Source organism: Heterodontus francisci, chromosome 23, assembly GCF_036365525.1.
Source record: "Heterodontus francisci isolate sHetFra1 chromosome 23, sHetFra1.hap1, whole genome shotgun sequence".
NCBI classification, from domain to species: Eukaryota; Metazoa; Chordata; class Chondrichthyes; order Heterodontiformes; family Heterodontidae; genus Heterodontus; species Heterodontus francisci.
Window position 1 is genome coordinate 15,567,610 of NC_090393.1, and position 13,825 is coordinate 15,581,434.

The following is a 13,825-nucleotide window of genomic DNA, read 5'->3' on the forward strand; positions in this document are numbered from 1 at the left end:
TTAAAAATTTGTTCATGTGATGTGGGCATCAGCTGGCTAGGCCAACATTTATTGCCCATCCCGAATTGCCATTGAGAAGTTGGTGGTGAGCTGCCTTGAAATGCCACAAGCATAGTGACTTGGTATAAATGAGTGACCTGCTAGGCCATTTTTAAAAAATTTTATTTTATTTAGAGATACAGCACAGAAACAGGCCCTTCGGCCCATTGAGTCTGTGCCGACCAAGAACCACCCCATTTATACTAACCCTACAGTAATCCATATTCCCCACCACCTACCTACACTAGGGGCAATTTACAATGGCCAATTTACCTATCACCTGCAAGTCTTTGGCGATGGGAGGAAACTGGAGCACCCGGCGAAAACTCACGCGGTCACAGGGAGAACTCTCAAACTCCGCACAGGCAGTACCCAGAATTGAACCTGGGTCCCTGGAGCTGTGAGGCTGCAGTGCTAACCACTGTGCCGCCCCTTTCAGAGGGCAGTTAAGTGTCAACCACATTGCTGTGGGTCTGGAGTCAGATATAGGCCAGACTGGATAAGGATGGCAGATTTCCTTCCCTAAAGGACATTAGTAAACCAGATGGAGTTTTATGGCGTTCTGGTAGTTTCATGGTCACCATTACTGAGACTAACTTTTATATTTTTTATTGGGTTGAATGACATGATGTTAGGTAGATATTCTGGAATTTTTTTCAAGTACCCTTAGTCATGAGTGAAATTTTGCAAACCCTCTCCTCGGGAGATCAAATAAATTGGTCAGCGCCCATGGTGGGGAAAAATTGCATCTCATCTGCAGAAGCAGTGAACTTGGGTCGAATACCTTTTCTCCTGCCCCACTGTGTTCCCAACTGTGAAATGGATAGAATTTCTTCCATTGTCCTGAACTTTTTAAAGTCCAGTCTGTTTAAATATGGATTAGATTTTGTTCTTGAATCAATGTTTTTTCTCTTGTAGCATTGTACCTTAGATGTCCACTGTAATGTTGGATCTCTGCCATTGCCTGCCATTTTGGTTCTTCATTACTGACAGACTGTTAACCAGTAGCTTCCCATTGAATAGCCAAGATGAGAGTTTATGTAAGAAAAGGAGGAAGGAGTCCATGCATGATGAACTCTATTGTATTGAAATGCCCCTGACCCTGGAAAATGGACAGGGGTCCAAGGGAGAGGCAGGGGCGGGACCGAAGCCTTGGTTGGCAAGAGATCTCCAGGCATTGTGACCAATCATTGTTCAGCGATTGGCCTGATCCTACAAGCCATGAATACAATCTGCCCATTTGAAATGACTAGTGCTATTTCCAGTGTCTGTGTTCCTGTGATTTTCCCTTACAGGGCACCTCTGAAGATGCTTTGTGACAACATGAAGTACCAGATCCTCTCCAGGGCATTCTATGGATGTACGTGTCAGCAAGATCAGGTTTGGTGTGGTGAATTACCTGAGTAATGTGCTTGCAACTATTTTGCTTTGTTACAATAAGCAAGCTGATGTCACGGTTTGGGATTCCTTGGCCATTTCTACAGAAAGGACTTGAATGTGAGCAACTTTACGAGCACATGAGTATGCTGCACAGGATAAGACCTGCTGTTCTCAACAACCTATCCCACACTGTTTTGATGCCTTATGCATCACAAAACTTACTCCTCACCCGTCTGGAACCATGTAAACTCCTGAGAGAGGCAAAAAGAACAGATCTTTTAAAAAGCCCGAGGCCAATTAAGGGGGAAAAAAACTGGAAAATTGCTGACCCATCCCCTTAGGCGAGTGACACTTATGTTGGCTCTACTTTAGGTTACAGGATACCTACCTGTTGTATGAGGTGATCACCACCCCAGCTAGAAACAGGTTCCAGTTCTCACTTCAAGGAATGTGTTTGGAGCAAAAGCTGCCTAAAAGGGTGTTGACCTTTCAGGACTGCCCCATGCTGAGTTGTGATGGAGAATTAATAATTGATATTCGAGATGGAAATTGGTTTCTTTTGGAAACTAAACAATAGGCAATTGATTGACAATGAAGACATCCAGAACCTTAGTGTTGACAAACTCTTGATTAGAGATACAGCACTGAAACAGGCCCTTCGGCCCACCGAGTCTGTGCCGAACATCAACCACCCATTTATACTAATCCTACACTAATCCCATATTCCTACCAAAACATCCCCACCTGTTCCTATATTTCCATACCACCTACCTATACAAGTGACAATTTATAATGGCCAATTTACCTATCAACCAGCAAGTCTTTTGGCTTGTGGGAGGAAACCGGAGCACCCGGAGAAAACCCACGCAGACACAGGGAGAACTTGCAAACTCCACACAGGCAGTACCAGGAATCGAACCCGGGTCCCTGGAGCTGTGAGGCTGCGGTGCTAACCACTGCGCCACTGTGCTGCCCATGGGTCAAGGAAAGAGGCTCTGGTCAGACCATAGAAAGATTGCAAGGGGACAGAATCTCTGCCCTGGGCTCTTTCTCGGCATATGCACAGCACTGGCTAGGCTGCCACTGATTGTCCATCCTTAGTTGTCCTTTAGAAGGTGGCGGCGAGCTGCTTTCTTGAATCGCTGCAGTCTGTATGGCGAAGGTGATGGTGTTCCCATGCAGCTGCTGCCCTTGTTCTACCAGGTTTTGGAGATTCCAGTTTGGGAGGTGCGGTCTTATCAAGTTGCTGCAGTGCTCCTGTAAATAGTACACACTGTAGACACAGTACACCGGCAGTGGAGGAAGTGAATGTTTAAGTTAACACGACTCACTGGAATAGGCTAGTGTATGCATGTTCTTTACTTTTGTAATAGTACATGAACTGACCATATCCCAAGCATCTCTCATTGTGCTCAGTGTTCTGTATGTTTTGCTGAGTGTGGAATAAAACAGCTGATCAATCAAATCGAGCATCGCATTGCCTTGTGTTAGCTTGGTCCACCTTCGGTGAGATCGTAGACGACACGTGTTCAAGACACAGCGATCCCAATCCAGAATCACAAGCAAGTTTCATTGTGACACACCCGTGTCCTACTACCACCCTAGCAGAGGGAGGGTGCTGGGAGTCGGCTTTCATAAGAACAGACAACTAAAAGGGCGACTGATATCCACTGAACTCTAATATATATCTGTGGTGGGTTCAAATTTTGTAACAGTAGGTAAAAGGTCAGGAACCATAGTGCAGGAAATCACCACGATTGAAATGAGTAAGAGAAAAAATTAGAAAAATGAAGTAGCAGAGGTGAGGTAATGCCAAGTATGGGTTTTAAAGGCCTCTGGATTTTAGGAAGAAAGGAACATTGAACTAGATAAAAGATGAGGAAGGAAGAATTGTATTGGAATACAAGAATGTGTGCAGAGTCTTTATTTCAACACAGTGAGGAAGAAGGCAGTGTTGGATGGTGCATTTGGAATTTAGGGGTTACAAGAGGAGCAGTAACCATAGTAACATTGATAGAATAGAGAATGAGAAGAAAGATTGTAGTTAAGTGGAATAAGAGAGATTGGAGGCTAGAGGCAAGGGAAGAATCACCTGTCAGATGTAAAGGTGTCTCTTGTAACCTGTCAGAGGAAGGTTCTGGAAAACTGTTTGGTTCCACCACTTAGCTCAATGAATCTTAGTGTCGAGCCAGTTATAAACGTTCCCAAAACCCAGAGGCACAGGCAGAGGGGAACGGGTGCAAACACAAAGCACGAAGTCTTTCAGTGAATGCACAAGAACAGAATAAGGCTCCATATACACAAAAACGTATTCCCTGGAAGGTCTAGACTGGGGAGGTATAGGGGAATGGGGTTGGGTTTGTAGGGACAGTGAGTGACCAGACAGAATCTGGTTCCATGGGGCCTGACCAAGGGTCTCGAGGCAGAAAAATCAACACGAGTAACAGTCCTCCCTCCCACAGCAAATCCATCCTGAGGTTAAGTGCTTGAGTGTGAAAGGAATAAGGAGGTTTTACTGATGGGGATAGATGAAGAAGGGTGTAAGGAGGCTCATTTGGAGCATAAACACCGGCACGCACGAGCTGGGCTGAATGACCCTTTTCTGAGCTGTACATCCCATGTAATATAAACTCATGAAAAGCTCATTTCAGAAGGTTGAGCACTGACTATGTTTAATACAACAGAAGGAAGGAGAGGATGGGGTCAGGCAGTTGCAGGTAGATCACCAGGTCCTCCCTCTCTCAGTACTGCACCTCGCAATGAAAGTACATTTCTGCTGTTTCTCCCGTAAAGTGTACTTAGATTTCAAAATTAAACAGAAGTAAATACAGTAGGAATTTTTCAGCTTTTCATTTGTTCCTGGTGAGGATATAGAGATCCCTTATTAACTGTGAGCTGGGTGGGGTTTAAAGGAAATGGAATGTGATGAAATGGAAAGGGACAGGCTGGATTGAGGGTTCCCGCTGACTGACTTCACTGAAGTGTTGGAGTTTTGCGTGTGGGGCAAGATCCTAATGCTGGCTCTGCGACCAGTGATTGTTGCTGGTTGAGTTTCGGGGTTGTTCTATCAGATTCCACCACTCGGATGAGTTAAATGATGACACTTTGGGGGGGCAGTTTTAACCTGACTCGCCGGCGGAAACCCACGGGATCTAATATCACATGGGGTGTGGAACCAGCGTTGCACCCAATCCCGTGGGTTCGCCACCGGCAAGTTAGGTTCAAATCACCCTCCCCTTTATTCCTGGGTCATGTGCAACCTTTCACTTTGGAGGGTGGTGTAATTTTAACCCCCAAAAATGGGTGAGTTTGGGTCAGGTGGGATGTAAAAATGTTACCAATCTGAATCCCGACCCCCAACCTGCCCACGGTTTTAATGGAGGTAGGCCGGGGAGAGAGGCCGGAGGGGCATGCAAGCAACCCATTCCCAGCTGTCAAGTTGGCTATTTAAATATGATCATGATGCTGTATGCCACATATTCAGCCACCATTTAAAATTTAACTGAATGAGTTTCCTGGGCCTCAGGAAACCCGGTGATAAAAGGGAGGTGAGGACTGCAGGACATAAGTGCTTTTCCACTTACCTACCCAGGATCGGACATGGCACCATTCACCCCCCCCCAACCCCAACAACGCTCTTCTGATCTCTCCTGAATCCTCTGATCCCCCTCTCCTCCCCCACACCCCTGCTCCCTGGCTTTGGCCTGGTGTCAGATGCCTGCCCACCCAGAAGCCAGCCAGCCTCTCAATCTGGCCAGGTAGCAGCCGGGAATGATCAACAAAAAATTGATCATCAGGCCCTGCGTTAAATTCAGGGGGACCTGAGGGAAAGCCCTTTGATACACTTTGAGTTCTAAATGCACAGACTTTCCAGATTTCTTCTGTGATCTCTGCAGCTGAAGGAATATGTAATTCACACCTTCTGGAATATAGGGTGCAACTTGTACTCCAGTGCAGCTTATCATAAACTTGCTGCTTAGGAACTGTTATGGGGAGTGGGTGGAGGTGTGCGGGGGAATGCAGGACCCTCCATCCAGGAGTAAACATAATGGTGTAACGACATCTTTGGTGCTTTTGGTTTTGGGAGTCTGATGGGCTTTGAGCAGCTAATTCAGGCAGTGCCATAGTTTGTGTTTCTCATAGAAAGCTCCAGCTAGCTGGTGAGATTAGCGATGTGAGGTCAGTTCACTCTTCATGTGCATTTCTTCGCTTCCTAGGGCTTGCCTACTGCCGACACCTGTCCACTGTAAGGACACACCTTTCCGCACTTGTCAACCACACCATCATCAGTCCAGCCGCACCATCTAACGCTGGCTGCGGCCTCACGAGGGAAATTTGGCTAACCTTCCTGCAAGACAAAAAGGTGGGTGGGAAATGAGCTGCGATCATTGAGTGGACCGGGTTAGAGAGCTGTGCAGCCATCTCTGGGAGCTGGGGCTTTGATCTAGGCGAAGCTGCATGTCTCTCTGCAAATATCCCATGCAATAAGGAGTTTCAATCCAGCTCTCGCCACACAAATAGGTGATGTAAGGGCTGCTGGTGATGAGAATTGGAACCTTTTTCCCCTGTCCAATCCCAGGTCAAGTGTTGCACAGCTTATTTGTGAACTGGTAGGCTTCCTCTCCTCTATCCACCAGATGAACAGGCAGTTCCACCAGCAGTGTGACAGCTACACATCCAACGAGGATTGTCCTGTGACCTCTTTGAGATTCAGTGTTCGAGGACCCTGGACTGGGAAGTGAGGGTGTAGAGGAGGTGGGAATTGGGGAGGACAACCAGGGTTCCAGTTCCTCCTCACTCTCTAATGAAGGAAGCACTTGTGACACTAGGGTGAAGACCACCTCGAGCTCAGCTGTGATACCATCAAACATAGACACATGTAAAGGGAAGCTAGGTAAGCACACAAGAGAGAAAAGAATAGAAGGTTATGTTAATAGCGTGAGTTGAGGAGGGGTGAAAGGTAGCTCATAATGAGCATAGACCAGTTGGGCTGGTGCTCTAGATTCTGTGTAATTCTATGAGATCAAATACCCGATGGACTATTCACTATTTGGACACTTACATTGGAGGATGTATCATGTACCAGATGGTATTCGGCATTTGTGGAATTGTATTGAAGCAGGGAGACATCCCCCTCTGGAGAAGAGAAGAGAAAAGGAAACCTGGAAGCTGGGCAAAGAACGATTCTCTGTTTTAGATACATTGTGAAACCATTCTAAATGTATCGGTTACTAGCCTGTCTTTTTAATTTTTGGAAACAATACTGCAGAGCTACGAGGAGCAGGAGCTCCTGCGTCTCATTTACTACGGAGGCATTGAAATGGAGATTCGGAAGGAAGTGTGGCCATTTCTGCTGGGACACTATCAGTTTGGGATGACGGAGGTGGAGAGGAAGGAGGTCAGTAAGTGGGAAGCACTCACTACTGTTATTGTGAACACAACAATTGAATTAATAGACTTTTAGGATTGGAATTTCCCTCTTTCCCCCTGTATTTTTATTGTATGTTTTAGAATAGACAAAGTACGTTCTGATTAATCCTGGTTTTTTTTAAATTCCAATATGATTTCCCTCCATGTTGCTGCTAATGACAAATAAATGGCAATTCCTGAAAAATTTTGCTTTCAATTTATCCAGTTTAGAATCACTTCTATAAACCCCTTTTCTCATTATGAAATGTCTCCCTAAAGCACTCAGCTATAATCAGGACCTCTCTGGGTCATGGACTGTGGGTGGAGTGGGGAAGAGGTTAGAAAAACCATGTACTGTTACATCCGAAACGCAAGCACGACACACCATCAATGCCCCTAAACCTTTAGAATGCTTTAGATAGACGTCTGATGACTCAGTGAGGTAAATGCACCACCTATAAGCAGAGGCTCGATCTCTGGTCTCAGCCAGGGTTGCAGCAACAACAGTTGGCATTTATATAGCACCTTTAATGTAGTAAAATGCCCCGAAGTGCTGCTCAGGTGTGTTATCAGGCAAAAGTTGGCACCGAGCCGGGGTGGTGACTAAAGGCTTGGTCAAAGGGGTAGGTTTTAATAAATGCCCTTTGTGGAGAGAGAGGTGGAAAGGTTTAGGGAGGGAATTCCAGAGTTTAGGGCCGATACAGCTGAAGGCACGGCCAACAGTGCTGGGGTGAAGGGAGTGAGGGATGCAGAGGCCAGCGATGAAGGACACTGGGTTCTCAAGAGGGTTGTAGGACTGGAGGAGGTTAGAGACAGGGAGGGGTGAGGCCATTGAGATATTTGAACAGGAGGGTAAGAATTTTACACTCGAGGCAAGGGCATTACAGCTAGCCTCAGTGTCATAGTGCTACAAAGTAGATAAGTCAGCCTAGGTCCCTGCTTCTGATCATGATCCACCGATCTCCCTGCTTAAAAGTAAAGAAATTCAATCAGAATGGGAATGGCTTCACACATTCCCCAAATAGCTTTCGGACAGTTGCTATCTAGATTTGCACGTGGAGAGCATCTCCTCAGGATCTAATGTTGGGGTGGTGACACCTGCAGAATGGCAAGAATTTATACCTCTTAAAGGGCAGTAAATTGTGGGGGGGGGGGGGTGGTGGGGGTTGGTGAGGGCAATGCTGTCGATAAAACTCTCGATGCTTACAGGTTTTGTCAAATGTAGTTTCTGTTCTCTCCCGTTCTCAGGTAGATGATCAGATCCGAACCTGCTATGAGCAGACGATGGGAGAGTGGATGGCCTGTGAAGCCGTTGTCCGTCAGCGGGAGAGAGAGTCACACGCAGCAGCATTAGCGAAGTGCTCGTCTGCAGTTAGCCTGGACACTCAGATGCAACGGATGATGCATCGAGATTCAACATTTAGCAATGAGGTGAGGGCCAGGGTGAGAAGTCCAGGTAGAGTGAATGAAGGTGAAAAACCACAAGACACCACAACAACAACTTGCATTTATATGTCACCTTTAACATAGCAAAACATCTCAAGGTGCTTCACAGGAGCGTAATCAAACACGATTCGACATAAAATGACATTCAGAGGTATTAGGACAAGTGACCAAAAGCTTGGTCTAAGAGGTAAGTTTTAAGGAGCATTTTAAAGCAAGGAGAGAGCGGTAGAGAGGCGGAGAGGTTTAGGGAGGGAATTCCAGAGTTTAGGGTCCAGGCAGCTAAAGGCATGGTCATCAATGGTGGAGCACTGAAAATCAGGGATGCACAAGAGGCCAGAATTGGAGGAGTGCAGAGAGTGTGGAGCTGGAGGAGGGTACAAAAATAGGGAGGGAGGGGTGAGGCTAGGGAGGGATTTGAGGGTGAGAATGGTAAAAAAAATTTCAAAACACAAGGGTTCTACTGACGTCCTGGTAAATGTAGTCATCATTCTAAGCACTTGCTTTATGCATTCAGCTGGTTTGTAGGTTAAATAGATATTTTCCACCAGTTCCATACAGTAGTGGAGTGGTTATGATACTGAACAATCAACCAAGAAGCTAGAAGTCCAAATCCCGCCATGGCAAGTTGTGAGATTGAATTCTGCAAAGTCTTGAAACTTGTGACTTGGCACCTGATAAAATGGCCATGAAAGCAGCCAGATGGTTCACCTCCTGTCCTTCACAGAAGAGAATATCTAACCTCTATCATGTCTGCCATGCACGGGACTACAGCCCAGCACTGTATGGTTGACCCTTGTATGTCTTCTGAAGTGGCCTAGCATGCCGCTCAGTTGTAAAGTCACTGGAAGAAGACACGCTACTATCTTTTAGGGTAAATAGGGATGGGCAATAAATGTGACCTTTCTAGCATTGGGGGAGGTTCACGTGGAGCAAACTGGCCTGTTTCTGTGCTGTACATTCTATATTATTCTTTGTATGTAAGAACAAATTGAGATTTAAAATAATTAAGTGGTTCAGTACTCCACTAAGCCAAGAAGAAAAGGAAGCTTCTGGCTTGATACTTATTTTGTGCTGAGCTCAACTTCAGGATGCTGTAATCAACCTCGGCACTCCTGGGTTGGAAGTTGGAGGGAATTCCCATTCCTGATCAATATCAAGTAGTGGGAAAGTGAGCTTCTTTGTGTGGTACTTCAGGTGAGTACACATTTGGCCTTAGATATAATGCTGTCTGTTTTCAGACAAACTGCCAAGACTTGGTATCTAATTTGTGTTGGAAGAATGGCCACTTGGCTCCCACAAGGCCGTCAGTCTCCTAAATTCTTGTTGGCTTCCACCTCATTCTTCATTCGGAACCTGATGTTGCTGCTATTGTCCCATTACTAAAGCTTTTTAGAACAGTGACAGCCCTCCCCAGCAATCAGCGGCCATACACCTCCTTCCTGCGCGGCAAACATATTCTAAGCACTATGACTTCTGAAAATTAAAGTGTCAGCTTCCCATCTCAGTGCTGTCTGTCATGAAGAAATACAAACACGAGGAAAGACATTTTTCATTCATATAGAGAAGATTAAAGGAATTTTGATGGAAATGTTTAAATTAAGAAGGGATGGAACAGAGTAGATAGAAACAGACTGTTCCCAGTGATTGATGGATCTATAACAAGAAGCCATAAGTATAAGATTAAATGTATATAAGAGCCTTGGGCCAGAGAACAGGGAAAACCTTGTTTTACAGAGGGTTGCAAGGCTATGCAATGGACTACCAGAGATGGTGACTGAAGCAGAGACCACATCTGTATTTAAAAATAGGTTAGATAGGTGTTTGAAGGAACAGGGAATAAAAGAATATGGGAAAAGACTCGGAACATGGGATTAGGACAACTGCTCCTGTGGAAGATAAACAGCAACTTGGATTGGTTTGGCCGACCAGCCTGTTTCTATGTTGTGATTTCTATGTAGAGAGCTTTGAAACTTTGCCTTGCCCTTCTCTGTCTCCCCATGCATATCCCTTTCTCCCTTTTCCTTCTTCACCTCCTTTTTCCCCTGAAATTCATGTGCCCCCAGTTGGCCTCAGCTTTACCACATCCCCCTAAAACCCAAACACATCTCCCTCACAACTCCCCAGCTCCCCATCCCCACCACCATCAACAGAAAGATTACTTCAGGGCAACACTTAGTTCCTCCTGTCATTTCACGCAGTGTCTCTTTGTGGGGTTCCCAGCACTGAGCTGAGAAACCGGCTTTGACTGTATTTACTAACGTACAATCATATATAATGAGGTTGCTGCAGTTTGTAGATTTAATCAGTAGGATTGAAGGTTATGAAATAACCATACAGTGAAAGTTCTTTTTGATGTATATTTATGTTTTAACGTCTCTCCTTCAATTTTTTCTCCTCTCCTGAAGGCATTGATGTCCTCACTGGAATGAAGTGCCCAGTGCTCTCCCTCCAGCATCTTATCCAAGTTCCCACTACTTGTGTGTGCGTTTTGGCAGTGAGGACAGGCTGGTTACAACCTGACCCCACTTGATGTCTACATCCTAGCACTCCAGTAGTGATTATTATATGGCACACAAGACTGGCAATCCCAGCTGGCTCCACCCCTCCTGAAACCAGGAGCTCTGTGGTTGACTGTAGCTCACCTGCTGCAGCCCAGGCTGAGATGAGTTAACTCAGATCAAGTTCGAATGTGGGATTTTCCTGGTCTGTATGGCCCTTCACATCCAGGTCGCCTGGATGGCTAAAGTGGCCATTTAATGTTTGCATTCAGCTTCTACGAAAAAGTTATTCCACATTCCACAACTAGCAAAACAAAACCAATAACTATGTAACATTTAGCCTTATACGCACTGGATTTCTTCATTTAGGGTTTAAATTGAATAGAAATTTAAAGGAAACTAAGTGGAAAAGTGGGTTAGCACACCGTCCTTCCATCTCAGAGAGCTGGCTTTCAATTTGGACCAGCCTGTTGAATAAAAGTCGCTCCTGGAATGACCCTGGATGGTCTTCAGTTAGTACCCAACAACCCATCTACGTTCCCTAAAATGTCTCCAAAAGGCAGTCTCGATGTGCGGCTAGTAATTTGAGAAGATGAAATGTCACGTTGGTACAGTACGGAGCCCTGTTCCGTAGGGATGTTGTTGAGGCATTTACTTGGACAGCAAGATCTAAAATGGTGCAAAGAAGTATATATCATTAAATGTCATTTAATTTGTTTCCTCTTTTGCTCCTTCACCCACACCTTTCAAAAGAAAACCCACGAACACAGGCGTTCACACTTTGCAAAGGACAGAGGCTGCTGGAACCAATTTGAGATAACTTACCCAATAAAATGACCCAGAGTTGCTCAATGTTATTTCAATGGCAAGAAATCTGCAAAAACTGAAGTTTTACTGTTTAATTGCTCAATTTCTCTTCTCTTCACCTCTCTAAGTGACTCTACTCTTGTGTTCCAGTCTTCCCAGAGTTGTGGCTCAGACAGTCAGAACCATGTGCGTCTGCAGAGTGACTCCAGCACAAGTACACAGGTAAATCCCACCGTTTTGCTTTCCCAGCCAGTCCAAGGAAGCCTGTATCAGTGCTTCTGTTCTTGTTCATCATCTTCGTTGCTGAGCTGTACTGAAAGCCGGAGGGACTGATACATTGGCAATCTCGGTGTGGATTAAATCGTGTCCCTTCTGTTTTTCAGAGATGAGTAATCAGTTATTTGGTTCAGCTGTGACAAAATACCACTCAAGCATGTGATGGTTTGAATGGTGCAGCCCAGCCTGGTGTTTCAGCAAAGGCAACTCATCTTTACCATAGAAAATGACCCAGGGCACTTTGTGCAGGTGGAGAGAAATAAGGAAGAAAACTTTAAATAGATAAAGGGAATAAAGGGAACATCTGCTGAGCCCTGATTATAGAATCATAGAATAATGTAGCACAGAAGGAGGCCATTTTGCCCATCAAGTCTGTGCTGGCTCTTTCAAAGAGCAATCAGTTAGTCCCACTGCCCTGCTCTGTCCCCACATCTCTGCAAATTATTTCCCCCAAGTCTTTACCCAATTCCCTTTCAAAGGCTACTGGAATCTGTTTCCACCACCCTATCAGTCAGTGCATTCCCAATCATAACTACTCATTGTGTTAAAAAAAAGGTTTTTAATCTCATGTCGCCTCTGGTTCTTTAGCCAATCACCTTCAATCTGCTATAAAAACCTGAAAGTCCTAGAAATACTCAGCAGGTCAGGCAGCATCTGTGGAGAGAGAAGCAAAGTTAACGTTTCAGGTTTGTGATCTTTCATCAGAACCTTTTATTTTATCTTCAATCTGCCCTCTGGTTATCAACCCTTCAGCCATTGGAAGCACCTCCTCTTTATTTACTCTATCTGAACCCTTCATTATTTTGAACACCTCTATCAAATCTGCTCTAAGCTTTCTCTCCCCTAAGGAGAACAACTGCAGCTTTCAGTCTATTCACATAACTTTAATACCCTGGAACCATTCGAGTAAATATTTCCAACACCCTCTCCAAAGTTTTTCCATCCTTCCTAAGTGTTGTGGCACAATTGGACACAATGCTACAGCTGGGGCCAAACTAGTGTTTTATAGAAGTTTAGCATAACTTCCTGCCTTTGCACTCCAAGCCTCTATTTACAAAACTCAGAATCCCATATGCTTTATTAATTGTTTAGTTAACCTGTCCTGCCACCTTCAAAGATTTATGCATAAACACCCCCCAGGTCTCTTTGTTCTTGCATCCCTTTTAAAATTGTACCAATGATGGGAGAGTTAGGAGAGGGAGAAAGAAAGATTGACATTTATATAGAGGTTTTATCAACCTCAGGCACCCTGAACTCGGTTGACAAGTGGGATTAAAGAAGATCTTTAAAAGCGGACAGAGAAGTGCAGAGGTGGATGAGTTTCGTCAAGGAATTTCAAGGTGTCTGCGGTGTGCCCAAAAGGCTAGGGTCAAGGTCTCAAATGGTGTGGCAGGGATGAAAGAAGGATGTTGCAGAGATACAGTGGGGAGAGGCTGTGGAGGGATTTAACTTTAATAGTTTGGGAGACAAGGGACCGGAGGAGGTCAGTCAGGACAGGGGTGGTGGGCGAGCAGGACCTGATGTAGGACAGGGTCTGGGTGACTGAGGTTTGAATAACTTGGAATTAATGGAGGGTGGAAGCTGGGAAGCCGATGAAGGAGACACTAGAGAGATTGAATCTGTAGGTGACAAAAGTGTAGGTATGGGTTTCAGTGATAGTGAGGGGTGAAGTTTAAAGCAGGTTCCTCTGAACATCTGTCCTAGTTGTTATGAGGAATCAGACCATCAACACCAGAGTGGTGAGATGTAGGATCGATTCCTCCAGCCTTGAGTTAGTTTCCAGTCTGAGCCCTGTTGCTGTGTGGAGCACCCTCTCCTAAAAGGGGGAGGGGAAGAATTAGAGAGGGAGTTCTTGACACACTGCTGCTGTTCATCTTTTTAGGGGGACAAGAGTTAAGGCTAGATGTTGCAGACAAATCTCAGGTTCAGGAGATGCGCAGGCTGCCAGGGAACCATTAAGAGAAGAAAGC

At 45.3% G+C, this 13,825-nt stretch overlaps 1 protein-coding gene across 1 annotated transcript in view; it reads left to right on the forward strand.

Moving 5' to 3' along the window:
* Nucleotides 1-13,825, forward strand: part of sgsm1a (small G protein signaling modulator 1a) — a 155,185-nt gene that overhangs the window by 118,979 nt on the left and 22,381 nt on the right. The window contains exons 7-12 of the mRNA XM_068055479.1: nucleotides 958-961; nucleotides 1,335-1,399; nucleotides 5,637-5,782; nucleotides 6,689-6,817; nucleotides 8,077-8,259; nucleotides 11,730-11,801. Of these exons, the coding sequence (XP_067911580.1) occupies nucleotides 958-961; nucleotides 1,335-1,399; nucleotides 5,637-5,782; nucleotides 6,689-6,817; nucleotides 8,077-8,259; nucleotides 11,730-11,801 (599 nt within the window). The remainder of the gene's footprint in view (nucleotides 1-957; nucleotides 962-1,334; nucleotides 1,400-5,636; nucleotides 5,783-6,688; nucleotides 6,818-8,076; nucleotides 8,260-11,729; nucleotides 11,802-13,825) is intronic.